This window comes from Portunus trituberculatus, chromosome 23 (assembly GCF_017591435.1).
Source record: "Portunus trituberculatus isolate SZX2019 chromosome 23, ASM1759143v1, whole genome shotgun sequence".
NCBI classification, from domain to species: domain Eukaryota; kingdom Metazoa; phylum Arthropoda; class Malacostraca; order Decapoda; family Portunidae; genus Portunus; species Portunus trituberculatus.
The window spans coordinates 9,085,196-9,112,421 of record NC_059277.1 but is presented as its reverse complement, the minus strand read 5'-3'; the positions used below and the strand labels follow the sequence as shown (position 1 = coordinate 9,112,421).

The window sequence follows — 27,226 nt, the reverse complement described above, 5'->3', positions numbered from 1 at the left end:
TTAAGGGGTAGAAGTAAGAGGGTCAGGTGTGTGAGGCGCGGAAGTGCAGTGCGAGAGGTTCCATGTTCCAGGTTCCATGGAGTTGGCGTCTGGCCCATGCCTGTAAAGGAGCAGTTTGCGTCTTGATTATCCAGAACGACAGTCAGGGAAACGGGGCAAGGGACACGCGAGTTTCTCCTTGACTGCTGAGAACGGGACGGACCAAGAAACTTAAAACTAACTCACTTTGTGTTTTCTAGTTAAAGGAGTGAATGACTCGGAAGAATGAATACTTGTAAGCCTTTGTTTAGAGCGGTTGATTCTGTTTGGCTGAAGAGAACCCTTTTGAGTGAGGGAAATTATGTTAAAGAAAAAAGAAAAGTTAGAATGAAGTTACTTTGTCTTTTATAGTTTAGAAAGAAAAGTATATCGTTGTATGTACCATTTTTGTTGGGGACGTTAACTGAATTTGTTGCTGGTTTTTATATCGCGTGCTTTATTAAAGGAAAAGGAGTGTAAATGTGAGTCTTTAATCTTATATGAAGAAAAAATATAAGTATTGTCTTCATGTTCCTTGATGTTTATGTATGTGAAGATATAGATTTTATTTAATTTTGGTATCAAGATTATTTTTCTTCTTTTTGTGGCTGTATTAGAAGCGGGAGTGGTTTGTGGTGGCTGATTCAATTCATACGAGACTGAAGCTTCGCCTTTGAGGTTCTAAAAGTCGAGGCGAACCAGTGATCTCTCGTGACAAGTGAGACATGAAGAAGGAGGTAAATCTTTCTCTCCCTCTCTCTCTCTCTCTCTCTCTCTCTCTCTCTCTCTCTCTCTCTCATTTCCTCTTCGTCTCTCCTCTCTATCATTCATCTCTCCCCTTTTTTCCTCAGACTCTCCTCCCTACACGTTTCTATTTCCTTTTCCACTTTTTTCATCTCTCTCCTCTCTCTCTCCCCTATGCTGTCTTTCTTCCTTTCCTTCTTCTTCTCTCTTGGTTTCTTTCATTTCTGGCACATTCTCTCTCTCTCTCTCTCTCTCTCTCTCTCTCTCTCTCTCTCTCTCTCTCTCTCTCTCTCTCTCTCTCTCTCTCTCTCTCTCTCACGTCCTCGCTTCTGTCTTTTTTCCACTTCTGCCTTAAAATACGAGTAGAAAACTGGTACACTTGTCTAATTTTCCTTCAGGTGAAGTTGATATGGTGAGTTTTTTTATCCCTCGTCTCATCTCCCACGCTTCCTCTCCTCTAGTACTGTATGTGTGTTTACTTATACGCTTCCTCCTCCTCCTCCTCCTCCTCCTCCTTTTCGAAAGCTACCTATTTCTCCTTTAATGTCTCCCTATTCTCTCCTTTCTCATGATTGTTATTGTAGAGTAGGGAGTTAAATTATGCATAGATCCCTCTCCTCTGTCCTTCCCTTCAACACACACACACACACACACACACACACACATACTGCAGAGGGAGCAAAAACAACCAACTTTCTCGTTCTGTGGCAACAATACGTCACATAAATCTCTCTAATATATGGATGACATTGCGTCCATTTATCCGTGTTGCTTCTTAAACCCCGTCCGTGAAAAAGGAAGGGAAGGGAAGAGAGAGAGAAAAAAAAGGAGAAATTAGTTGTCTTGTTCTTTTTTTTTTTTTTTTTACATATTCATTTTTTGTACTTTTCTATTACGTATTTTGGTAATGCATAAGATTTTTTTTTCTTTCATGTATTCTTTCTACGCTTTTTCTTTTTTATTTCTATTTCCTTTTTTTTATTCTGCATTTTTTTTCCTTTTTTCTCTTGCTCATTTTTTTTTTTTACCTTTGATGCTCTTTCTTTTATTCTTTCCTTTCTTTTTTTTCACCTTTCATCTCTTTTCTCTTCCTTTCTTTCATACCTTTTCATCTATTTTAATCTTACCTCCTCTCTTGCAATCTCATTTTCTTTTACTTTTCATTCAGTTTTTTTTTATTTGCGGGGAATGAACACAGACAACGAGTAATGAGGCTAATTGAGTGAGTGATTGAATTATTGAGTGGTTGGTATTTGGCGCCACAGCATCGAGATAACGAGGCGCGCTACTGAATAGAATGGTCGAAATCAGAAGACGCGTAGTAATGTTGTCTTCGTTGGTGAGTTTCTAAATCTTGTGAGTTTAATGAGGCGTGGATTTCGCTTTCGCTGTTTCTTCTTCTTCTTCTTCCTCTTCTTCTTCTTCTTCCTTCTTGATCTTGTTCTTGTTCTTCTTGTTCTTGTTTTTTTTTTCTTTTGTTCTTTTCTAAATCTTGTGAGTTTAATGAGAAGTTCTTTCCTTCGTTTTCTTCTTCTTCTTCTTCTTCTTCTTCTTCTTCTTCTTCTTCTTCTTGTTCTTGTTCTTCTTCTTCTTCTTCTTCTTCTTTTCTTCTTCTTCTTCTTCTTCTTCTTCTTCTTCTTCTTCTTCTTCTTCTTCTTCTTCTTCTTCTTCATCATCTTCTTTTCTTCTTCTTCTTCTTCTTCTTCTTCTTCTTCTTCTTCTTCTTCTTCTTCTTCTTCTTCTTCTTCTTCTTCTTCTTCTTCTTCTTCTTCTTCTTCTTCTTCTTCTTCTTCTTCTTCTTCTTCTTCTTCTTCTTCTTCTTCTTCCTCCTCCTCTTCTTCTTCTTCTTCTTCATCTTCTTCTTCTTCTTCTTCTTCTTCTTCTTCTTCTTCTTCTTCTTCTTCTTCTTCTTCTTCTTCTTCTTCGTGGGGCCAACTGGAACCTACTTTCTTGAAATGAATTGAAACTTTAGGCACATCAGAAACATGGCGCTGAAGAAAAGTGATTAATAATTTTAGTAACGACAAAGTATACACGAAACTTAATGAAGACAGGAAGAATGAAAGGTACGTTAATGAAATCAGTAAATAGGGACAGAAGAGAGGACAGATAGAAGGAAACAAAGAAAGAAATAGGAAAGAGGAGAAGGATGGAAGAAGGAGTGGATGAAGACAAAGAAGAAATTAATGTAGTGATATTGATACAGAGGAAAAGTGAAAGACGGATGGAAATTAATGAAAGCGGAATAGATTAGGAAGATGAGTTAATTCAGTTAAATGTGAAGTCTAATATGTTACCAAAACTTCAATGAAATATTCTTCTCCTCGCAGTATATTAATGAATGTTTGACTTCTGCTTTCTCTTATTCATAGCTAATATTCATAAGTTTCCCTCAAAACACTGCAACTCATAAGCCCTTTTCGTGTTTAAGAACCTTCATCAAACTCACAAATTAAAAGGAAAAACTCTCTCTTGCTTTTATTTTCCTCCCACAAACCACTCTCATGAAACTCCTGCGTCAGTGAAAAGCTCTGTTCGCTCTTTTTTTTTTTTTCCTTCTCCCCATTGCAAAACTTTCACTGAAGTCCGTAATGAAAGATATTCCTGTATTTTCCTTCGTACATGAGTTTCACCAAGTCCGTAATTGAAAATAAAACCCCATCTTACTTTTTCCATCCCAGACAAATGACCCTCAAACTCCCACATCACTATTTTTCTCTTTCCCTCTTCTCGAAAAATTAACTTCACTAAAATTCGAAGATTAAGGAAAAAATGGTAATAACAAAAGAAAATCCCAAGTTATCTTTACACCTCGACAGACTAGCCATCATAAGCAACACTGGACTCATGAAAGAAAGAGAAACACTGTCTGCTTGATTTTCCTTGCTGCTCATTAGTCTCCCCAAAGCATCAGTCCTTGCTACCCTCTCAGTTCTTTGTTCTTTCATAAAGCAACCTATACTTGATAGACCCACGTTAAACTCTGGAACTCTCTACCTGCTTCTGTGTTTCAAACTTCTTATGACTTAACTTCATTTAAGAGGGAGGTTTCGAGACATTTATCCCCCATTTTTTGGTTAACTCTCTCGGACCTTCATGGGGACTGGCAACTAAATGGGCCTTTGTCTTGTTTTATGTTGCCCTTGGCCAGTTTTCCCATCTTACTTAAAAATAACAATCACTTCCTTTACGTTCCCTTATTTTTCCCACGCTCTATGTTTTGCAGTCACTGTGCATTACTTATCCTTCGACTGTCGTATTTCTTTGTCTTTCCTGCCACGAACCCCACAAATCTAATGCACTGAAACAGTAAACTAAAGTGATAAACTGAAGAATATAAAGCTGAAAAATTAAAACGAAATTATCCTAAAGTTGAAAATTCTTTACGCAAAAACATGTGATGTAGTATATATATATATATATATATATATATATATATATATATATATATATATATATATATATATATATATATATATATATATATACAGAGAGAGAGAGAGAGAGAGAGAGGAGGGAGGGAGGATAGGGGAGCTCTGTCTACTACGTAAAGAAAAGCTAACGAGGTACGGAAGTGAGAAATAATGAAATAACATTTTTTAAAACTGTACTACGAACGCAAGAAATGTTTTACCTGCAAGGGAGAAAGACACTAACATTCCCTATTTTTCAAAGTATAGAGAGAGAGAGAGAGAGAGAGAGAGCGAGAGAGAGAGAGAGAGAGAGAGAGAGAGAGAGAGAGAGAGAGAGAGAGAGAGAGAGAGAGAGAGAGAGAGAGAGAGAGAGAGAGAGAGAGAGAGAGAGAGAGAGAGAGAGAGAGAGAGAGAGAGAGAGAGAGAGAACAAGGTAGTCAGTATGATTTTGAAAACTGTGTGGCTCTGTTTTTGTATTTATTTCCCTCGGTGTGTGCGTGTGTGTGCGTGTATATGGCCTATTTTTCTTGACCTATCCTTACCTACAGTTACCAGCACTAATTACAAGGATGACATACTCGCCACCTGTACCTGGAAGTAATTATTGACCCGTTGATTGATGCTACTTTGATATCACCTGGTTATTGTTTAGCTGGTGAGTTTTGCGTGATTGGTGGGCTTAGCTTGGTTTAACTGATTGGCTGTATGTGGAGTGCCCCAGATTAACCTGCTCATTTCACTGGCGCACCTCAGTGACCGTTGTGTTTATCTGATTCCACGTGTGTATCAGGTAATTACGCTTACCTGCCCGCGGAATGTATTTAGTTCGCATGTTTACCTGAGTTATCTAATCAGTGCTGTGGCGGAGCAATTTAACTTCTGCTGTTAGTGTATTTACTTTGCGAGCTACAGTAGTTCTGGTAGAGTGAACTTAGTGTGTGTGTACCTTTTTTAGTCCATATTCTAGCAGCTTGTATAAAAAGCCCAAGGAATGGTTTTGTATTATTCATATGTGTGACTCGGTGATAAAGAGAGTTGTTTGTTTATCTTGGGAACTCTTAAGCGACATATTTAGTAAAAAAAAAAATGAAATGAATGAAGGTAAATGAAAGTAAAATATGTGACTATGAAAGAGAAGGAAGAGAAGTTTCTGGTTTGTGAAAGGATGTCGAAGAAGACGAAGAAGAGAACGATGATGAACCGAATTCGAAAAAAAAGGGAAATGTGATACAAAAACCAACGAAATATTAACCCAGTAAAAAAAAAAAACTACTAAATCAAAAAAGGAAGAAAAAAAGCGAGAGACACGATGGGAACCAGATCATGGTGGCGGCCTTTCTGACACACTTTCTCATTTTGCTTTATGATCCTTTAGATGTGTCGGCATTAGCAATTGAAGCCACACGTGCGTAAGCCAATCACGGTGACCTGTCATAGGAAAACATTAACCCACTCATGTAAACCCGGCTCTCACCGCAGCCTTCACGGGGCAATGACCTGACGCTGGGAGGTGATTGCTCCGCTTGTTCGCTGTCCATAAGCAGAAAACTCGCGGCTAAATTATTTGAAATAAGCTAGGAGTGTCTGTCATCTGCTACGTGTGATGGGTGTTATCAGGATGGATGAAAAGAGCACTCTTGCCACGCTCACGATCTAGTGTGGTGCCTGCGGTGGTGGCCATTTAACCTCTTCAATACTGAGACGAATTTTTACCGTTATTTTTTTAGTATAATTGAACGATTTTATTTGGATTAGGAAGGGTCTATGGAGGTCAAAAGATTAATAATGACTGTACTAATCTCCACATAAGTTTTTGAAACCGCATAGAATCGTTGAATAGTAAGCAGAATGGATATGAAAATGTGTCATGGTACTGAAGGGGTTAACGTGACTGTCCTTCATCATCACACTCACAAAATTAGTTTAACGATTGCACTGCCTTCTGGTGGCGGATTCCTGAACCAGTAATGATGGATAATTGGTGCAGCAGCTCATGTATGTTTCTGAGCCATGAGCGATAATTAGCAATTAGTAATTAGCAAAGCAGGTCATGCATACACGTACAGTGTGTGCCTCGTGAAGCCCAAGGAGTAAAGCAGTGCCTTGTTTAGTGGCACCAGTGTGTTGATCCGCGCCGCTCACCTCATGTGTACCGGAAGCCCACTGTAACCTCTTAAAGCTGCCTAACCTGCTGAAGGTGTCTGACCTCTTGAAAATGTACAGATTAAAGAGAATAAAACAGCGGGAGAAATGAAAGCGAAAAAGGAAAAGAATTACACAAATAAATACAATGAAAAGGCTGGACATATGAAAGAAAATAAAACACCGGGAAATTAAGATGAAAAAAAGGGCTATACATATGAAGGACAAAATAAAAGACTGGAAAATGGAGAAAAAGATAAATAAAGAAAATGAATATGCTGTCAAGTTTTGAAATGAGTCCAGTAGAATAAGAGAGAGCCGGAAAGTAGTTCATGTTAATATCTAAAGATCATATGCTTAAATATAAGAATAAGTTGATAATGATATGAGAACCAATAATGAAATAAAAAGATAATAAAATAGATAAGTAAATGTGTACGCAAATGTCTTCAGACTGATATCGATAATAAAATAAAAAGAAAAAATAGAAAAGCACAGGTTGACAGTTCAAATGTGTGAAACGGACAAGAACAACAATAATAATCAAAAGCAATGAGAATCGGATACTAGTTTTCAAAAATGTGCAAAACGAACAAAATATAATAAGAAGTATAGAAAAATAAAAACCAAAAACATCAAATTGTCTCGTCCAGGTAATTGGCAGACACAGTTAAAATAAAGCAATGAACGTAGAGTCAGTAACAAGTGGAAGGAGAAAGCAGTGGGTGTTACAGTAGCTATACATAAAACTGAATGGACAATTTGTATGCTAATTCTTGCCGCGGCGCGCACTACACTAAATGAGCAGAAATATAAGCACATTAATAAAAGCACAACGGAAATATATTCACTTCCCAGCCCAAGTTTCTTCCCTTATTTCCATTTTTATTTATTTAGCCTTTTTTCTTTTTTAGAAGTGGTGGTAGTGAAGGGGGCTAAAGTAGGGCAAAGTCTAAATCGATCCTTTTAAAAAACTTAGGAAAACTTCAAATTCCTTTGGTTTTTGAGACTCACAGAAATCTTTACTACTTTATACATTTAGTTGTTTTTTTTCAAGAAAAGTTAAGTTATTATGAATGGGAGAGAAAAGGTCAAAAAATGAATAAAAACGGAATGAGAGAGAGAGAGAGAGAGAGAGAGAGAGAGAGAGAGAGAGAGAGAGAGGAAGGGAAAATAAAAGAGTGGGAAAGTTATACATTAACGCTTGCCAAGTCGCACAGAATTGAAATTTTTTGGTTAATAGATTTTTGGCCATACTTGCTGTTACAATGAACTCCAAAACAGATAAATAAATAAATAACCAACGAACTAACAAATAGACAACACAAACAAACAAAGAAACAACGAAATAAGAAAGTAATTGAATGAGTGAACATATACACAAATAAAAGAAGGAAGGACGGAATAAATGAATAAAGGAGTGGGAGGACAAGAGAGTGAGGGGTGGAGGAGAGCTGTGTGTACTCCAGAGGGAAAAGGAAGTGAAGCGTATGGCCGAAGGGGAAAAAATTTAATAGGAGAGCAATGCTATCCTGAACACAGACATCATACATTCATACAGCCACTCTTCTCCATACCAACCTGACATCACTGAAGTACGAGAGACTTAACTCCTTCAATACTGCGACACATTTTTACCTTGAGATTTGTGCGCGATTAGACCATTTTATTGACATTAGAAAGAGTCTATGGAGGTCAGAAGATTAATGGCCAAATTCTTCACTATTTTAATCCCCCACATATGTTTCTGAAGTTGTATAAAATCACCAGATAGTAAGCTGAATGAATATGGGAACGCATCATGGTGTTGAAAGGGTTAAGAGTGAAAAAGACGGTAATATTGAAGTCAGGTATAAAGTGATGAATAACTTAAGTGTGAAAAAGTGGAGTGAGGAAAATAAAAATGAAAGATAAGAAACTACAGAGACTGAATTAAAGTGAACTGAAGTGAGTGAGGGAAATAAAAATGAAAGATAAGAAACTAGAGGGACTGAAGTGAAGTGAAGTGAAGTGAAGTGAAGTGAAGGTATTGAGGTGCAGGTTATCAGCAGCGCCTTGTCCTCCTCAGCGGCACTCCTCGTTGTAAAGTGTCCCAAATTCCCCACTTACTTTAGAAGTCACAGATGTCTTTCCTCCATCGCCTCCTTCCCCCCCTTCCCCCCTTAGAGTTGCCGTAATGAGGCTCCAAGGTGACTCTCTCTCTCTCTCTCTCTCTCTCTCTCTCTCTCTCTCTCTCTCTCTCTCTCTCTCTCTCTCTCTCTCTCTCTCTCTCTCTCTCTCTCTCTCTTAAAGCCGCGCCCGCACTGGGATGCTTTACGCTTTACTTTCGCGCTGGGAGGGAGGGAAGGTTTTAAAGAGATGGATTAACACACGGCGTAGAGAGAGAGAGAGAGAGAGAGAGAGAGAGAGAGAGAGAGAGAGAGAGAGAGAGACAGAGAGTTATATGATTCCTTATACATAACCTAAGTTTTAAGTCGAGGAAATATTGTTTGTCTCTACCGATCGTTCTTAATCCTCATAATCCAGATGACTTCTTGGAACTTATTAAAATTGTCCGTTGTAAGTTAGAGTAATGAAACTAATGACTTTTCAACCAAGGCAGGAAGACACGATGCCTTACTGGATATACTCAACGAAACACATAGTAACACACACACACACACACACACACACACACACACACACACACACACACACACACACACACACACTCTCTCTCTCTCTCTCTCTCTCTCTCTCTCTCTCTCTCTCTCTCTCTCTCTCTCTCTCTCTCTCTCTCTCTCTCTCTCTCTCTCTCTCTCTCTCTCTCTCTCTCTCTCTCTCTCCCATTCCTAAACTCCCTCCATCATCATTACTTTCCATTACCATTATCAGCAACAACAACAAGAAAACAGCACCAGAATAAGAAGCAAAACACTTACTGACACACACACACACACACACACACACATCATCTGAGTATCACGAATCGGTGTGCCTGTTCAACCTCAAGACGCTACGCACCACCTTCAGAATTTCTCCATGTCTTCTTCCTATGAGCCAGTTGGGGGCTTGTCAATCAGGCTGAAAGGCACAGATAGATTCCTGTAAAGAGGGCAGGTGAGGGGCCGCTACACGAGGGGATGCTGGTGAAAGAGCAGAGAGTAAAAAGGTGAGAGATTAATGAATGGAGGTAAGGAGGTACGACAGATGAATGAAGGACGGCGAGGAGGGGAAAGAGTAATGGAAGTAAGTGACGATTAGAACAGCTGTTTGTGATAAAGGGGCAGGAGAGCAGGAGGAAGGAAGGAAGGAAGGAAGGGGGGCTAATGGTGTAAGGTTAAGGGGAAAGAGCAGAGGCAAAACGTGGTAGTAATATGGTTAACATGAGCGTGGGAAAGATGGATGACGGCAAATGAAGGTGAGAGGATAAATAAGGGTGTGAGAGGAAGACAAATGACGAACGAGGGAAGAAAGAAGGAAAGGGATGACTGACGAAAAATAAACGCGAAACGCAACACAAGAGAGAGAGAGAGAGAGAGAGAGAGAGAGAGAGAGAGAGAGAGGGACGCAAAAGGAAAACGAATAATAGCTTAAAGAATATGATAACAAGAAAAAACACACATCACTACAAAATTTACTCATGCATCACGCACCTCCAAGCCCCCCCCCCCCCAACCCCACCCCCAAAAAAAAACAGAAAAAAGAGCTCTACAATAGGACATTCATACTAATAAAAGAGATATAGGATAGGACACGAAAACAAGAAGGGGAGAAGAGAAGGGGAAACGAGAGATGAAAAACAAACAGCAAACAAGGAGGGGAGGAAGATGAAGTAAAGGAACACACGCAACAAACAAGAAGGGAAAGAAGAAGGGGAGAGGAAAAGTAGCAGATGACAAACAAGGGGAAGATGGAAAAGGAAGAGAAAAAGGAGGATACACTCACCACAAGCAAAGCAGAAAAGGAGAAGAAGGAAACTGAAGAAGATAACAAACAAGAAGAGAAGAGAAAGAAGAGACAAGATATGCAATAAATAAGAAGAATAGGAAAAAAAAATAAGAAAGGTATCAAACAAACACGAAAGGAAGGGAGAAGAGAATCAAGAGTAAGAAGACGTAAGGATCAAGAAGGAAGAGGAGAAGAAGAGAAGGAAAAACAAGAAGAAAGAAAAGCAAAGAAGAAATTAAACAAACACATACCACATGATAATAATGATGATGGAGAGAGAGAGAGAGAGAGAGAGAGAGAGAGAGAGAGAGAGAGAGACGAGGAATAGTTTGGTAGAATCTTCCTTTCCTTCCTGCTACTAAAGCCTGGGTTACCGCGGCCTTTCCACCGTATTGAAAAGAGTTTCCTCCTCCTCCTCCTCCTCCTCCTCCTCCTCTTCCTTCTCCTCCTCCTCCTCCTCCTCCTCCTCCTCCTCCTCTTCCTCCTCCTTCTCCTCCTGCTCCCTTTTTTCCCTTCTCTCCATTTATATTTTCACTTTATGGGATTGGCAGTGGAGGGAATATTTATACAGCTACTCATCCCGTCTCCTTCGTATGGAGGAGCTTATTAGAGGTTCTGTATTATTATTATTATTATTATTATTATTATTATTATTATTATTATTATTATTATTATTATTATTATTATTATTATTATTATTATTATTATTATTATTATCATTATTGTTATTATTATTATCATTATAATTTCAGGAGAGGGATGAGAGCTAAGCGGAAGGCTTGGGAAACTAGCTCAAGATGTGTAAGATGAAGCAGGAGGAGGAGGAGGAGAAGGAGGAGAAGGAGGAGGAGGAAGAGGAGGAAGAGGAGGAAGAGGAGGAGGAGGACGAGGAGGACGAGGAGGACGACGACGACGACAAGGACGACGATGAGGACAAAGAGAGGAAGAAAACAACCAGATCAGGAAGGATACTAGATAGGATGATAAACAGCAGCAAAAGGAGAGAAAGCAAATCGAGCAAAGAATAACATTTGTATTCTAACTATGAACGAGTTTTTGACAGAAAGATTATGAAGGTGGCGGTGAACATAACTGTGAATGAAAGAGAGAAATAGTGACTTGAGATGGTAACCTGTCGACCTTTGAATGACTGTAACGAATTTAACCGACAACAAAGTTCTTAGAAAAATAATCAATTAGGAATGGAAAAGAAAAAGCAAATGAAGCACCAAATAAGAAAAATGAACCCTCTTTTGTCCTCTATACTGAAAAAGGCTCACATTCTGAAGCACTTCCACGCTGCACCTTCACTATTTTCAAGGGCTCTAGTTGAAGTGACACGGGTTTTTAATGATGCCTCTAAAATTCTAGTGACATATTAACAAGTATTCTGCACTATCAACAGGAAAAAATACTCTTTAGAACTCGGCTAATCGTCTCTGTAGTCTTTAAAAATGGTCGCGGTGAGAGAGGGAAGTGATTCTGAATATGGCTCTTAGCACTACAGAGGCACTTCATCCCCTTGCTCGCTTCAGTGTCCATATATAACAGAGCCCAGATTTCCGGCGCTCGATCCAAGTTTGAACGTTGGTGTGTGTAGTGATAGGATTACGTATTCGGGCGTCTCGTGCTCCAAGTTCTTGTGATGTAACAGAGTATCGTGTTAGCTAATGAAGGAGGCGAAGGAGGAGAGGGAAGAGGAGGAGCAGGATGGGGAGAAGACTGAGAAGAATGGCAGCTATAGTAGGAGGAGGAGGAAAAGGAAAAGGAGGAGGATACAAAAGGAAATGAAAAAGGTGTATTATTTAAAACCATCGTGATAAGTTACTGTAATCTTGAAAACGAGAGAGGTATTGGGAAAGTGTAGATGTAATTAAGGTATGAACAGAGATAATGAGTCCAAGGTGAGCAGGATTATGTTTAAAGATACAAACTTAATACATCCTTTAGCCCATAAATTGACGTGAAAAGCCCACATTGTATAAATAAAAGAAAAAAAAAACTTGTTCTCAGAGTGGCAGGGAAGTGAAATGGACCCCATAATGAGATTGTTTGTCAATAGGAAGCTTTTAAAGAATATTAGGAGTCAAAATATGCCAGTCTGATACAGGTGTTGACACGTACATATACACACTGGCTTCTTACACCTGCACCTTAGTGGGCATTTTTTGTTATATTCTTTATCCTATGCTGGTGCCTTTCCTACATAAAACAAAGGTCTATTGTCTTCTTAGATTTTCCATTGTGTTCCTTTTAACCCTTTGACTGCTACAGCTTCTTCTCAGCTTGGTACTGTAGCTCTGTATAAGCTTAGGTCACCATTTTGAAAGACAACACTCCCAGCGAAACGTGTCAGCGAATATATAATGAAGATTTTAAAGACTAGTGACTTTGTTTTTAATAAGTCAAAATGCCAAGAGTTGCAGATGAAAAAAAAATATATATATATATATATATATATATATATATATATATATATATATATATATATATATATATATATATACCATTAGCAGTCAAAGGGTTAATTAGTCTTATCAGAGTAAAGGTGGAGGCAAAGGTAGTGTTGGCGGTAGTAATGAAGAGGAAAAGCTTAAAGAAAAGTCAGCTTATATTCATGTAAACTCCACGCTATAATATATTCCTCGAGGCGGGCAATTACTGTAATGGTCTTCATGATAACTCTCATCTGCATAAGGTCAGAAAAGAGGACAGTTCAAGGTTATGGAAGGCCAAGAGATGGATCGTATAAATGAGGAATGGATGAATGGACTGTTAATGCAACCAAGACGGGATTATGAAAAATAAAACCCATTACATGATAAAAAATGTATAAGCAATTTCATACCTTCAGAAAAGCAAGTTAAAAAATAATAAATACATAGAAAGATAAAAAAAAGAGAGGAAGGAAGAAAGAAAAAGAAATAGAAAGAAAAACGATTAAGAAACCACTCTTCTAAAGACATCAAACTTTATGAAAAACATGCAACAAATCATTATAACACAGAATAACTAGACAGAACACTAGAAATCACATACTTACCACATCTAAAAACACGATTTTCTGCACACACCTTATATAAGAGAAATGTTTGACTTGAAAGATGATAAAAAAAAGAAAGAAAGAAAATCATAGGACGTGTGTGTTGCGAGACTCGAGAGAAAAAAAATACTCGCTCTCTTATCTCTTCGCTCCTTATTTGTTTCACCTCAGGAGGAAAAGGAGGAAGAAGAGGACGAGGAGGAGAATGATGACTAAGTGATGAGACAAGAAAATGAAATATGAGAAGGGAGAAAAGATGATAAAGAGAAAATCAGGAGAAGGATAAGAGAAAGAAAGGATGAAGAAAGAAGAGTAGGGAGAGGAATAAATAGAAAGAGTAGAAGAAATGAGGAAGAGATGGATGAGAAGGGAAATTAAAAGAAGAAATGTTTTGTAAGAATAAGAATATGAGCAAGGGGAGGAGGAGGAGGGACCGGAGGAGGAGGAGGAGGAGGTTCATTTAAAGACGTTCCTTGTCTCTTATCAGTGTTTATCATGGTGAGGTTTTTACCAAACACATCAATTACGTGAGAAGCAAGGAAGGAAGGAAGGAAGGAAGGAAGGAAGGAGGGAAGGAAGGTCTGGCAATGGAGAGGTGAGGCAAATTTCTCGCGTTATCTCTCTCTCTCTCTCTCTCTCTCTCTCTCTCTCTCTCTCTCTCTCTCTCTCTCTCTCTCTCTCCGTCTATTTTATCTATCTAACCATCTTCCACTCCATCTTTTATTTTTCTATCCATCTATGAAACAACTACATCAGAGGTCAAACTTATTGCTTGTTTTTGTTGCTGCTGTTATTATCATTACTATTGTTGTTGTTGTTGTTATTGTTGCTGTTGCTGCTGTTGTGGTTCTTCTCACTCAGGACGCGATGACAGAAGACAGGTGTGGTACATAGTATTCAATAATAGATAGAAAATTGATCGTCTTGCTCCCGAACTATGAGGAGGAGGAGGAGGAGGAGGAGGAGGAGGGATAGATCATAGCTGCTGAACGAAAGAGGAGGAGGAGGAGAGGGAGAAGACAAGGTGATATATTAGTTAGGCATCCCAAGTTTCCCCACTTACATAATTACAGTTGCTTGTCTCTCTCTCTCTCTCTCTCTCTCTCTCTCTCTCTCTCTCTCTCTCTCTCTCTCTCTCTCTCTCTCTCTCTCTCTCTCTTTCCTCCTCCCTTCCCTTTATTGGCTTGTCTTGTTATGCTTCTCCTTTCGCTTTTGTGTTGCCACTGTCTCTTTACTCGCCCTCTATTGTATAGGGAAGCAGTTACCATAATGAGAGAGAGAGAGAGAGAGAGAGAGAGAGAGAGAGAGAGAGAGAGAGAGAGAGAGAGAGAGAGAGAGAGCACCTTTAAAATTTTCTACAGGTACAAAGAAAACGTAAGCACCAACACTTGACTCCCCAACTCACTTATTTCTCCCAGTCGCCTGTCCTATCTGTCCCTTGGCTTCCCTCCCCCGACACCCTGCATTGAGCTCCTCGTCCCTGCATCATTTCGCCTCCTCAACATTCTGTTTCTTCTTCATTAACCCCTTCAGTACTGGGATGCAGTTTTACCTTGAGTTTTGGGTGTGATTAGACAGTTTTATTTACATTAGGAAGGGTCTATGCAGGTCAGAAGATTAATGGTCAAAGTCTTCAGTATTTTAATCCCCAAACAAGTTTTTGAAGCTGTGTAAAATCATCAAATGAATAGCTACTTGTATCTATCCACACATTCTTCATGCAAAACTTGAAATTGACCAAAAAAAAAATATATATATATGACTCTTATACTATCCTCAAAGTTCCCTTTCTACTATATTTCTATTTGACTTGTTCGGAGGCCGTCATCTCAGCGGGTCTTTTATTTTTCATTTATTTATTTTTTTTTTCCCTTGGCTGGTTTTCCCTCTTACATGAAAAGAATGGATATGGAATCGCGTTATGGTAGTGAAAATGTTAACTCCGCTGTGTGTTTTACCTCGTGTCATCAACTCACTTTCCCGTGTAGTGTTAGTAAAGTTAGTAATATATTGTTATGACTAATGGCTTCCTATTTAATTAAAACAGCCTTCCTACCTATACAGTTAACAGAAGTGACATCTCTTATCTTCTTTTCACGACAGTGGTCATTGTCTGGTGCTACCTTCAACATGAAATCAAAATTAAAACCATCATCTTCGCTACTGTAAATATCATTACCTTTCATCTTTGTCCGTTTCCTGGTCTGAGACACGCGAGACTTTGTGGTCAAGTGACGGAGGACAGGTGTAGTTAATTAAGTCTGCATCGCGTGTGCTGGAGAGGGAGACACATTCAGCACACAGCCTCAAGACACAGACTTGCCGCTCCAACGTATCGTATTTTAGTGAAACGCAGAATGTATCTACTGTCTTGCGTTTTCATCACTCAGGCTTCTACCATGTCTGAGCTTTCCCGATAGTGCATGTATGACAGAGAGAGAGAGAGAGAGAGAGAGAGAGAGAGAGAGAGAGACGCCCCGATTCAGAAACGCCTTCGCCTCCCACTACCACAATTCCCCAAGGCCGCAGAGACAACTATCCGGGTTCTCAAAAGTTTCTCCTTTTAATGAACAAGAAATCTTACCAATCTATCACCAGAACTATAAAAAATAATCTTAAAACACCAGCATCCTCAATTAGAGAATTTGGAAAACTGAGAGAGAGAGAGAGAGAGAGAGAGAGAGAGAGAGAGAGAGAGTTTATGCAAGACACGTAGCAATTAACCATCTACTATCCTCTCACATTTTTATCATTCACGAAGAGATTATGAAACACCTTATTCCTCTTCCTTTTTTACTCACAGTCGCCTTTATCCTCCAACAGTATTATGTCCACTGAAGAACCCACACCCTGACCTGATTCATAACCAAGGAAACACGATATAAATTGTTGATAATCACGAAAAACCGGTAGACATTTGGCACCTTTAAGCCTTGTTAGGTACGGCAACCAACCAGCAATCGAGAGGTGGTCACGTGGTAAGCGAGTGAGATGGAGGACTGGGAAAGAGGGAGGGATATGGGGAGAGTGGGGAGGGAGAATAGAGCACCAGTTACCGATCAGCACGTCAAGTTGTCACTCATCACTACTCATTTCTCTGGGGAAACATTCAAGGTTGCTGGTCTCTTAACTCAGCGGCGGGTTCTCTTGTGTTCTGCGTCTAGTGTTGCGTTGCTAGTGTGTGTTACTTGGACCAGGAAGAAGAGAGGAAGGAAAAGAAGGAAAGAAAAGTTCAGTATTTCATCTCCCCCTGAAACCCGCTGGAAACACTGAACAGCGCTACTTTTTCAACTATGCAATGTTTTGGTTACCGTGTATTGTTTCTGTGAGTGTCCGTGTGTGTGTCTGCTGTTACATGTACGTTGCTTGGGCCAGGAAGAGGCAGGAGGTAGCGAAGGATTGAAGCGATGAGGAAGGGAAGGAAAGAAGAAAGGGAAGAGCTAATATGTATTTCTCGCCACCACATCCGTCTCCGTCTTCGTCTTGTCCCTTGTCCTCTTCAAACAAATGACGAAAGCACGAACGGTAAGTGGTGATATTGAATTAGTCTGTTTATTTCCTCCTTTACTTTGTCGTTTATCATTGTGTGTGTTGGTGATATTTTTAACCCATTATTTCTCAGCATTTCTTCATGTATCTCATTTCTCCGGTTAATATAAGTGAGCACCTACACCCCTCCACTCTCTCTCTCTCTCTCTCTCTCTCTCTCTCTCTCTCTCTCTCAAGTGCTTCTGGAAACTGTCGTAAATCCAATACTGGTTCGCCAATTAGGGAATAACTAACAATGAATACGCTTTAACTGTGACTCTCCTCTTCTCATCCTCTGTCTCATCTTTATCCTCCTCTTCCCCCACCTCTTCTTGTTTATTTTTCCGCCGTCCTGCCGTTCATCTTTTTTCTTCTCCTTTTCCTTGTTCTCCTTTTCTTCTCCCGCCATTTCTATTCTTTCCTTTTCCGTTTAAATCAGTGTAGGCAACAATTTCAATATAATATCATGGAGTTGGTGGTAAAGGAAAATATTACATTGTTATTGTCCTCAGCTTAGTTTGGGAAGCTGTGTACGTTTAGCCTTTAGTTGTGTCTGGCCAATGAATGTGATACTATACGAAATTCACAGTAATTAATCATGTGAAGTGTATTGCGACTCGACCACTGAAAGGTAATCTGTTGAGGCGAGTAAGTAGAGAGTAATAGGGATTTAGACAATAAACTGCTATTTATTACTCATTCTTGTTGTTGGTAATGGTAGTGGTGGTGGTGGTGGTGGTGTTAGTGGTGCTTGATGCCTCCTGGATCACGCAGACAACACCAGACAAGCCCTAAATCATAATTCTGTTGATGCTTGCAGTTTCCCCTATTTCAATATGGTTTAATCTCATTCACCTGTTTTTTTTTTTTTATGATTTTTCCTGGCGCATGCGACGTGTGTGTGTGTGTGTGTGTGTGTGTGTGTGTGTGTGTGTGTGTGTGTGTGTGTGTGTGTTTTGGAGAAATTATAATCCGTGCAGAGATCAGTGCAAGTTAGTGGAGTTAACGAACTGAAACAAGATTAAGTCTAGTCTCCATCAGATTAGCACACGGGCAAATTCCGGAGGATCAACACACACACACACACACACACACACACACACACACACACACACACACACACACACTCACTCACAAGGCTAATGAGAAAAGGTAATAAGGAAAAACAAAACATCACAGGGAAAGCTGTTAAAAGATTGAGTTTCGTCAAATATAAATCAGACTTATTTTTTTTATATATACCTTGTGGGCATTTCACGGGAATTTATGGGCTAAAGGGGACACTTTTTGAGGTACCTCCTATCTCAAAGCCCACCCGCTAGGAAACCCTTGCCCCAAGTGAGGAAGCCCAACCTACACTCACCCCGTGGACAGGATTCCAACCCATGCGCTTGGAGACCCTCGGACCCCAAAACACACATTGTTCCACTGTACCACGGCGGCTATTTCAGAATCATTGAACATAACTTACTACAAGGCTTTCAATAGACACCATGACTCTCTCTCTCTCTCTCTCTCTCTCTCTCTCTCTCTCTCTCTCTCTCTCTCTCTCTCTCTCTCTCTCTCTCTCTCTCTCTCCATAAAGGAATCAGAATCACTTGTTAACGCAATTAAAAGCTTCAATCCTGTAATCAACTATTTTTGTTCACTTTTTCTCGCCAATTTTATCCAGTTTGGGGGAATTACAAGATCAGGGTGAGGGTGAGGGGAAGGTGGGAGTGAGGGGAGGGTGAGGGGTGGGCGAGGATGAAGGTGAGGGTGAGGGGAGGGCTGGGTGGTTTAATGTTCCCTTTTTTGTGTGCGTTGAAGTAATTAATTTTATACAGTGTGGAGAGAAGTGTGATTGCTTACGAGTGACTGCATGATGTTTGCCAGAGAGAGAGAGAGAGAGAGAGAGAGAGAGAGAGAGAGGAAAGCAAGGAAAGTGGATAGAAGAAGATTAGAAGACAAAATGAGAGAGAGAGAGAGAGAGAGAGAGAGAGAGAGAGAGAGAGAGAGAGAGAGAGAGAGAGAGGAGAGCAAGGAAAGTGGATAGAAGAAGATTAGAAGACAAAATGAGAGAGAGAGAGAGAGAGAGAGAGAGAGAGAGAGAGAGAGAGAGAGAGAGAGAGAGAGAGAGAGAGAGTCCACCTGACATTCCTTCCCATGAATGCATCTTGCCTCCTCTATTGGCTGCACAAACAACAGTCTATGCCAGTCAATTACCACTCTCTCTCTCTCTCTCTCTCTCTCTCTCTCTCTCTCTCTCTGCAAATAAAGAAATGATATGTTGCCTTGACCTCGTTATCGTGTGTTAGATTATTCCCATAGCGCATTCTGACCTCCATTGCTTTCATTTCTGGCCATCATTACTGAGATATTGATTATGCTAACGTGCGCCTTAATGAATTACTGATGACACCAACACCCATCAGCTCTTCATGATATACGGTTTGTCTTTCCCCTCAGCAAACACTAGTATTTGTTTCCTTGCTCGGTATCTTGTTTTGACTCGCTACGCATCGGGTCTTCATGCTTGCTATATGGTTTGTCTTTTCCTTCAGCAAACACTCGTATTGTTTTTCTTTGCTGAGTATTTTATTTTGGGTCGTTTTCATATCTAGTTGTCTTGTTTTTGTGAGTGTTTTCTTCTCTTGAAAATAAAGAACCTCAGTGCATCTCTCGCTGGAGTAAAGAAATGCTCTCGAAACTCCTGGCTAACACCCGGGAATAGCCTTATGGATGTCACAGAGATAAGACACCGAAACGTTTTGGAATGGGGTCGCTAATGTGCAGAAAATCGAATTCGTGAACAAGTGTGGCTTCAAAGAAAACGTGTGTTCTACATATTGGATGAGTGACTTAGGTAAAACAGTTGCTACAGTTTTGTAATATCCTTACTTAAGAGAAACTTGCTCATGGCCTATAGATTTAATATAAACTTCTGTACGAAACTTAGACCAATGAAAGACGTATTTATGACCGAAGGATTTATCTATTTATGACTGACTGACATAGTGGTAAAACTTAAATAAATCCTATATTGTGGAGTTCAAAGCCAACAGTTAGAAGAAGGAAGGTCGTAATTCGTATAGTTGATGCTACACACGAATGATATATATTCATTAGTAACTGACATACAGACAACAAACTTAAGTTAAAACATTGTGACATTAATAAACGGCATTTAGAACTTAGAACATCGTTAACTACTAATACTATCATTTTATTCTACCACAATTATGATACTATTGCCATTATTTTTTTACTACTACTACTTCTGTTGCTACTACTACTACTACTACTACAACAATTAATCTACCATACCACAATATCGTTACTACCACTACCACCTATACTACTACTATCAGTTTACCCTTCTACATGCAACAACTGTCATCTTACCTTATCACAATATCCATATGACCACGATGTAGCGGCACCTTACCTTTCCCAAGCACTCATCGTTACTAGCCTGCTCACCTCTTACTCTGAGCTGGGCGTGATCAGGCAGGGTTTCACGGGATAGGGAAGAAAAACGTGTGGCAGAGACAGGCTGGTGTTTGTAGATGAGGTGGTTGAGAGAGTGAGGGAGTGGAGATGGGAAAGAGGCTTAGTGAGAGGCTGTGAGAGGGCTTGCATAATGAGAGAGAGAGAGAGAGAGAGAGAGAGAGAGAGAGAGAGAGAGAGAGAGATGGTGTAATTAAAACTTCAGAAAATCAGCTTTGCATTCCCTCCTCATTTCACTTTCACGTCAGATCTGCTCTCTCTCTCTCTCTCTCTCTCTCTCTCTCTCTCTCTCTCTCTCTCTCTCTCTCCTCCCCTCCTCTCCCCTCCCGTCCCTTACTAGAATCCCGCCCCTTCTCCCATTACACCCCACACTCCCGTCTCTTCTATCTACCCCAAATCCCAACGAGAAAGAGAGAGAGAGAGAGAGAGAGAGAGAGAGAGAGAGAGAGAGAGAGAGAGAATCATGAAACACTCCACTTTTTTCACCTTCCAGACACACAAACTGATTTTTTAATAGACACCTTTTTATAGTTCTAGTTTTTCCCCCCTGATTAACCTCTTCATTCCTCCACTTAACCCCTTCAGTAGCATGCCGAGTTCTCATATTCATTCTGCTTACTATTTGGTGATTTTATACAGCTTCAGAAACTCAATGTGGGGGATTGAAATAGTGAAGACTGTGGCCATTAATCTTCTGACCTCCATAAAACCTTGCTATTGCCACTGATATGGTCGAATCGTACACAAATCTCGAGGTTAAAATGTGCCCCAATGCTGAAGGGGTTAACTTAATATGCACCTGCTTTGCTCTAACCTCTTATGGCCTGCTCTGACCCGTGACCTACCGTGACTCGCCGTGACTCGCTGTGACCTGCGTTGCTTCATAATCACGTCAGTTATGCTTCCCAGGAACTGAAAATCCAGGGAGCGCAAAGTAATTTTCCTCCCCGTCAGCGCGTGTTTTCCTCATTGCCTTCCATTTTCGGATTTGGCGAGAAATTTGGTCCCTTCGCTTCACTATTTACACTTGACGACTTAATGACGCTGAAGAGAGGAGGAGGAGGAGGAGGAGGAGGAGGAAGATGATGATGAGAGGAGAAGCGGCAGCAGGAGATGGGAAAAAAAAGAAATAGCTGGAGATGGAAAAAGAGGAGAAGGCAGCGGAGGAGGAGAGGAAGACATAGATAATGATGTGGACCAAAATGAGGAAGAGAAGGCGGAGGAGGAGGAGGAGGAGGAAGAGGTGAATGGCGAAGACAACTATAGTAAAAAAAAAAATAATGCCCCAGGTGTATGAACGAGGAAGAAGAGAAGGATGAGAAGGAGAGGGATGCGGAACAAGAAGCAGAAGAAGAAGAGGAGGAGGAAGAAGAAAAGAAGTATACAGGAGAAAGAGAAACAAAAATACTGCTAAAAAAAAAAAAATTCAAAACGAGGAGAGAAAAAAATAAAGTGGTTTTGGATTCTATTTGTTAGCGTGGGTGCATAAATAGTTAGTGCTATTTAGATCGGCTTTAATTAAGGTCACGTTATCAGGCGGCGCGAATGGGCAGTTAGCGTGGTTTGGTAATAATGAGCACCACCCATAATGACGCATACTACTTTATATTTTGGGGCAGATTAGGTTGGGTTAGGTTAGGTTAGGTTAAGTTTGTGTTAGGTTAGGTTTGTGTTAGGTTAGGTTAGGTTGGGTTGGGTTAGGTTGGGTTAGGATTTTTTTTTTTTTTTTGTGTGTGTGTGTGAGAGAGAGAGAGAGAGAGAGAGAGAGAGAGAGAGAGAGAGAGAGAGAGAGAGAGAGAGAGAGAGAGAGAGAAAGTTAGGTTGGGTAAGACTTTTTTACTTATTGGCTTGTGTATGTGTGTGTGTATGAGAGAGAGAGAGAGAGAGACCGCAATGACACTGGAAGAAGAAAGAGGCATTGCAAGGTGCTTCTGCAGGAGGAATGTGCCTTTAGGAGAAGAGAAATGTTGTGAGGGAGGAGAAAGGCGCCGAACGAGGAATCTTAGGGAGTGAGAAGAGAGTCTGTCCGGAGAGGCGGGAATAAAAGAAAAGAAAAAGGAATGTAAGGTCTTTCTTTTAAACTTCAGAAAAATGTAGATAAGAGAGAAAAGATAGAAAGGATACAGTGTTGCATTTAGTGAAGTTTCTTGTGAAGTTCTCCTTTCTTTGTTAAATTTGTGTTGTGGTGAACATGGAAAAGTTTGTCTCAAGTCCACCATGTGAGGAGTATCTTTAACGTATGTGGTTTCCTCTTATCCCTTTCAGTATTGGGACGCATTTTTACTATGAGTTTTGGATATGATTGGACGATTTTATTTATATTTTAAAGGGTCTACGAAGGTCAGAAGATTAATGACCAGAGTCCTCATCACTTTAATCCTCACATGTGTTTCTGAAGCTGCATAAAATTGCCAAATGCTAAGCAGAATAGATATGAAAACGTGTCATGGTACTGAAGGGGTTGGGCTTTATAAAACAATATGGTGCAATGTTTGAGGCACATGGGTCTTCATCTGACGCATTTCTATCGCATTTCTTCGCTATATTGGCACCTGCTTTCGTGCACCTTCCCTCACTTTATTCTTTCTGTTTCTTACTTCCTTCCTTTCTTCAATCTTGTTAAATTCCTGCCTGTTGCATTTCTTATTTCTCTGATATATTTCTATCGCATTTCTCTCTTATATTGGTGCCTTCTTTCGTGCACCTTCCCTCATATCATTCTTTCCACTTCTCACTTCCTTCCCTTCTTCATTCTTGTTAAGCTCTTACGTGTTGCATTTCTTATTTCTCCGGTTACAGCATCAACAGCACCTGACAAATTTCCATCCCATTTCTTTATATCTCAACAGCATCACATTGGCTGACTAATTTACGTGTCGTGGCTGCGAGGGATTCACGTTCATGTCACTGTAACTCTTATAGATCGCTTGGTTCGCTGTTGGATGAGCCGCAGGTGAGCCATTCGTTCCTTGCCGTGGATTGTATTGCTTGGTCTTGCTTGCTGGTGATCTGTAACCCGGCCAGACCATCGCAGGCAACACTAGCACAGATATACGTACGTTTTTTTTGCTTTGTGATTTGAAGTTGGAGTGTGTGTGTGTCTGTGTGTGTGTGTGTGTGTGTGAGAGAGAGAGAGAGAGAGAGAGAGAGAGAGAGAGAGAGAGAGAGAACAATTAGACTCACTCGGTTTCTCGTTTTGAGTTGATCACCAGCCCATTCATAACCAATAACTCTCTCTCTCTCTCTCTCTCTCTAAGACATTTTTATGGAAACTATTTACTTATCGCATTCGTTTTTCACTTCTCTTTCGTCTTCTCTTCCTTTTGGCGCCTGAAATGTTACCGTTTTTACGTTAATGGGGCTTTTTATTTCGTCATTTATTTGCCTTTACGAACTGCTTCCTCTTTAGCTCATTTCCTCCTTTCCTTCTTTCCTTTCCTTCACTAACACACGTCATTTTTCTTTCCCTCTTTCCCTTTTCTTCCCTTCCATCTCATTTCCAATATCATTCCTCTTAGTCTTGTCTCATTGTTTTTTTTTTTTCATTCTTCTCCCTCCTCTTCATCCGCTAATTCTTCCATGTTTTCCCTCTCCTCTTCGTACCAGCTTTATTCCTGTCTTCTTTCTCCCCCCTTCATCACCAACGACCAAGGGAAACAAAAGGTGTGTATGATTGAGAAACTTTCCCTACTCTATGTGACTCAACTCAATAGGGTCCCGGAATTTCTTAGTGGTCGTGTCAGTGTTGCCGAGCTCCCGGGACGACACCACGGCCTCTGCTTCTAAACGTGTTGTGTTCTCGTAAGTTCTCGTAAAGGCAGTAAAGACTAGTTAGGTTTTTACGAGATTTTCAAGGTAATGATGTCTAGTGGACCTGTTTTTTTAATTAATTTTGTTGCCCTTGTCTGGTTTCCCTATTACGTAAAAAAGTGAAATGTAAATAAATGTTTTGTTTTGACGGAGAGACATCGCAAAGCATTTATATTTCATTTTTAATGTAAGAGGGGAAACTGGCCAAAGGCAACACAAACAGTTAGCAAAACAGGCCCACTGAACATCATTGTGAAAACCTCGTAAAAGCAGTATTGGCAGAGAGGCATCAGACGGGAACCATGCCCAGAACTGAAGTAACAGAGAGGAATCGGGTGATGTGCTTCCTCACTGAATGCTAGTTGTGTGAAGAAATACAAATTGTATTTTATTTTTTTTATGGCCTATAGCATCTGTAGGCATACTTGAAAAGTATATATGGAAAGCGCTGTTCATCTTCCGCCCATTATTAGCGCAGGCAATTTTATTTATAGTGGTACCCATATCACCACCCAAGCGTATCTTTGGTGTAATCTAGAACCTGGGTATCATGGTGACATGTAGGTAACTTTAAACCACTCGACAAATGGCATAGTTTTAGAGCGGTATGTGATGAGATTGGAACTTACGCGTGGACTTCTGCCCGTTTCCACGCTCACCGCCGTATCCACTGCGTCACCGCCTCCCCAATCAAATCTGACGAGGTGTCGTAAAAGTTGAAATGCAAATAATGATCGAGTGAGTGAAGATACTATGTAAATAATATAGAATTAATAAAGTTAACTGAATGATAAAAGAAAATGACTCAGATTAAATAAAGTCAATAAGAGACGACGCGTTTCCTCTACCCAACATGCTCTCTTGATCTCACCCATTTTCTTTAACCCATGTAAATAACTGACGCAAACCATTTTCTCTCACCCACGTGATTTTTTGACAGTTCCTTCTTAATTCAGATACATAACAAAAACGTACACCATAAGAAAAAAAACCGCGATATTTAGTTTTTCGTTATTTACTTTGTCTTTTTACGTTTCGTTCTTCTTTTTGTCTTCTTACTCTTCGTCCGTTTCTTCGTCTTCTTAATCTTCCTTCTTCTCTTCGGCTCCCTATTCTTCTGTCTTCTCTTTTCTTTGTGGCCTTGTCTTAACTCTTCTTCATCCTCTTTCTGTTTCTTTTTGTCGTGCTTCTTCTCGTGTCGCATTTCTTCTCCATATTTATTTCCTTTTCAGACTGTGCATCATTCTTCGAGGGATATCACTCTCTGCATGCTTCTCCTCTGCTTTAAGGATTATCACTCTCTGTATCCTTCTCTTCCTCTTCTTGTCTCTCGAGGGATATCCTTCTTCTCTTCATGGGATATCTCTCTCTCTACGTCTTTTTCTTAATCCTCCTTTCCTTCCAGTGATATCCTTCTTCTCTTCGAGGGATATCACTCTCTACATCCTTTTCTCTCTCTTCTCCTTCGAGGAATATCCTTCTTCTCTTCGAGGGATATCTCTCTCTCTCTTCCTCTTCTCCTTCGAGGGATATCCTTCTTCTCTTCGAGGAATATCCCTCTCTCTTCCTCTTCTTCGAGGGATATCCTTCTTCTCTTCGAGGAATATCCCTCTCTCTTCCTCTTCTTCGAGGGATATCCTTCTTCTCTTCGAGGGATATCACTCTCTACATCCTCCTCTTTCTCTCCTTTCTTTCGAGGGATATCCTTCTTCTTCGAGGGATATCACTCTCTACATCCTCCTCTTTCTCTCCTTTCTTTCGAGGGATATCCTTCTTCTCTTCGAGGGATATCACTCTGCATCATTAATGTCCTTTTAGGAGACTCATCACTCTTAAGTCTTTGTGTCAGCCTCGCCTCTTCTTACTGACCCCAGACCTTTCCTCCTCGTGGTTCCTTTTTCGTTTCTGCTTCCTCTTTCGTCCATCCTCTGCCTCCTCCTTTGCCTCGCAGTTTGTTGTCACCATCCCCTCATAGTCTGGCGCCTCCTCTGCCTCCTCTTCTGATCACCAACTTTCGTTCTGGGTCTTCTCCTCTTCGTATATGGAGTCTTACTCTTCCTCCTCTTCTGACTCTTCTCTGTATGCCCTCATTTTCTTTCCTCGTTGTCTAAACTCTTTTACATCTTCCTCCACTCTCTTTCTCTTGTTATGCCTTGCTTCGTGACGCTCTTCATCATTCTCTTCGTGTTCGGAGTCTTCCCTGTCTCCTCTCATCTTCTTTTCACGTTGCCTAAATCCTTCATCCTCTTCCTGTCTCTTCCTCTTTTCGTTCCTCTGTTGGCGCCGTCCGTCTTCATTGGTCTCTTCCCTTTCAGAGTGTTCCTCCTCATGTTTCTCCTCTTCCTCTTCTTGTTCTTCATTGTCTTCCTCAGAAGAGGCGTCGCTCTCGTCCTCCATGTCTGACTCATTCGCCTCCTCGGATTCTGGTTCGTATTCCGAGTCCTGCTCGTGGAAAGACTCCTGCTCAGACTCTTCCTCAGACGTAGTCTCCAGCTCTGAGGATTCCTCGGACTCGTAGTCGCTGCAGGAATCAGTCTCTCCTTCCGTGTCCGTCTTATAATCCGTGTCACATTCGTAGTTTCCATACTCACCTTCCTCTTCATCCGAACTGTCTTCCATGCATTCACTTTCTTCGTTACTTTCTTCTTCAGGAACATTGTCATGTAAATCTTCCTCCTCTTCTTCATCAGAACTGCATACTGTTGCTTTCCGTCGCTTCCTCCTCTGGTACCTCTTGCGCCTTTCCTCTTTTTGCTTCCATCTCCTCTTATTCTCTTGTTCCTTGTGGTGGCTCTGTGTTGGTTGCTGCTGCTCTTCTTCCCTCCTTCTCTTGCTTTCCCTTCCTCTGCAGCTGTCGTCCCTCTTCCTCTTGTTCTCTCGCTGGCGACACTCTCTATCGTACGCTGCCCTTTTCCTCCGCGTCGCACAGAGTCTCCACAGCGGCCTGGAGACGCTGGAACGTGACCGTCGCCTCCCGCACGCTTCCCGGGTTTTTGTCCGGGTGATGGACGAGGGCAAGTCGCCGGTAGGCCCTCCTGATATCCTCAGGCGTGGCGCTGTGGCCCACGCCCAGGAAGTCGTAGAAATCTGAATGACCACTGGGTACCAT

At 40.7% G+C, this 27,226-nt stretch overlaps 1 protein-coding gene across 1 annotated transcript; it reads right to left on the bottom strand.

Moving 5' to 3' along the window:
- LOC123507617 (DNA ligase 1-like) lies at positions 1-27,226 on the bottom strand. Its single transcript, XM_045260632.1, has 6 exons — positions 27,020-27,226; positions 26,239-26,910; positions 24,359-24,429; positions 23,999-24,115; positions 15,470-15,565; positions 1-100 (listed from the first exon to the last, which is right to left on the bottom strand). Exons 1-6 carry the CDS (start codon positions 27,224-27,226, stop codon positions 1-3), a joined length of 1,263 nt encoding a protein of 420 aa, XP_045116567.1.

Excerpts from the sequence above, each read along its gene's own strand:
- LOC123507617 (XM_045260632.1), bottom strand. The coding sequence starts at position 27,226 with ATGGTACCCAGTGGTCATTCAGATTTCTACGACTTCCTGGGCGTGGGC. Across the intron at positions 24,430-26,238 it reads GAAAGAGAGTGGAGGAAGAT|TTCTGGGCATGGTTCCCGTC; the intron begins GTAAAAGAGTTT and ends CTGTTACTTCAG. Across the intron at positions 101-15,469 it reads GAAACGGACAAAGATGAAAG|GCATGGGCCAGACGCCAACT; the intron begins GTAATGATATTT and ends GCTCCTTTACAG.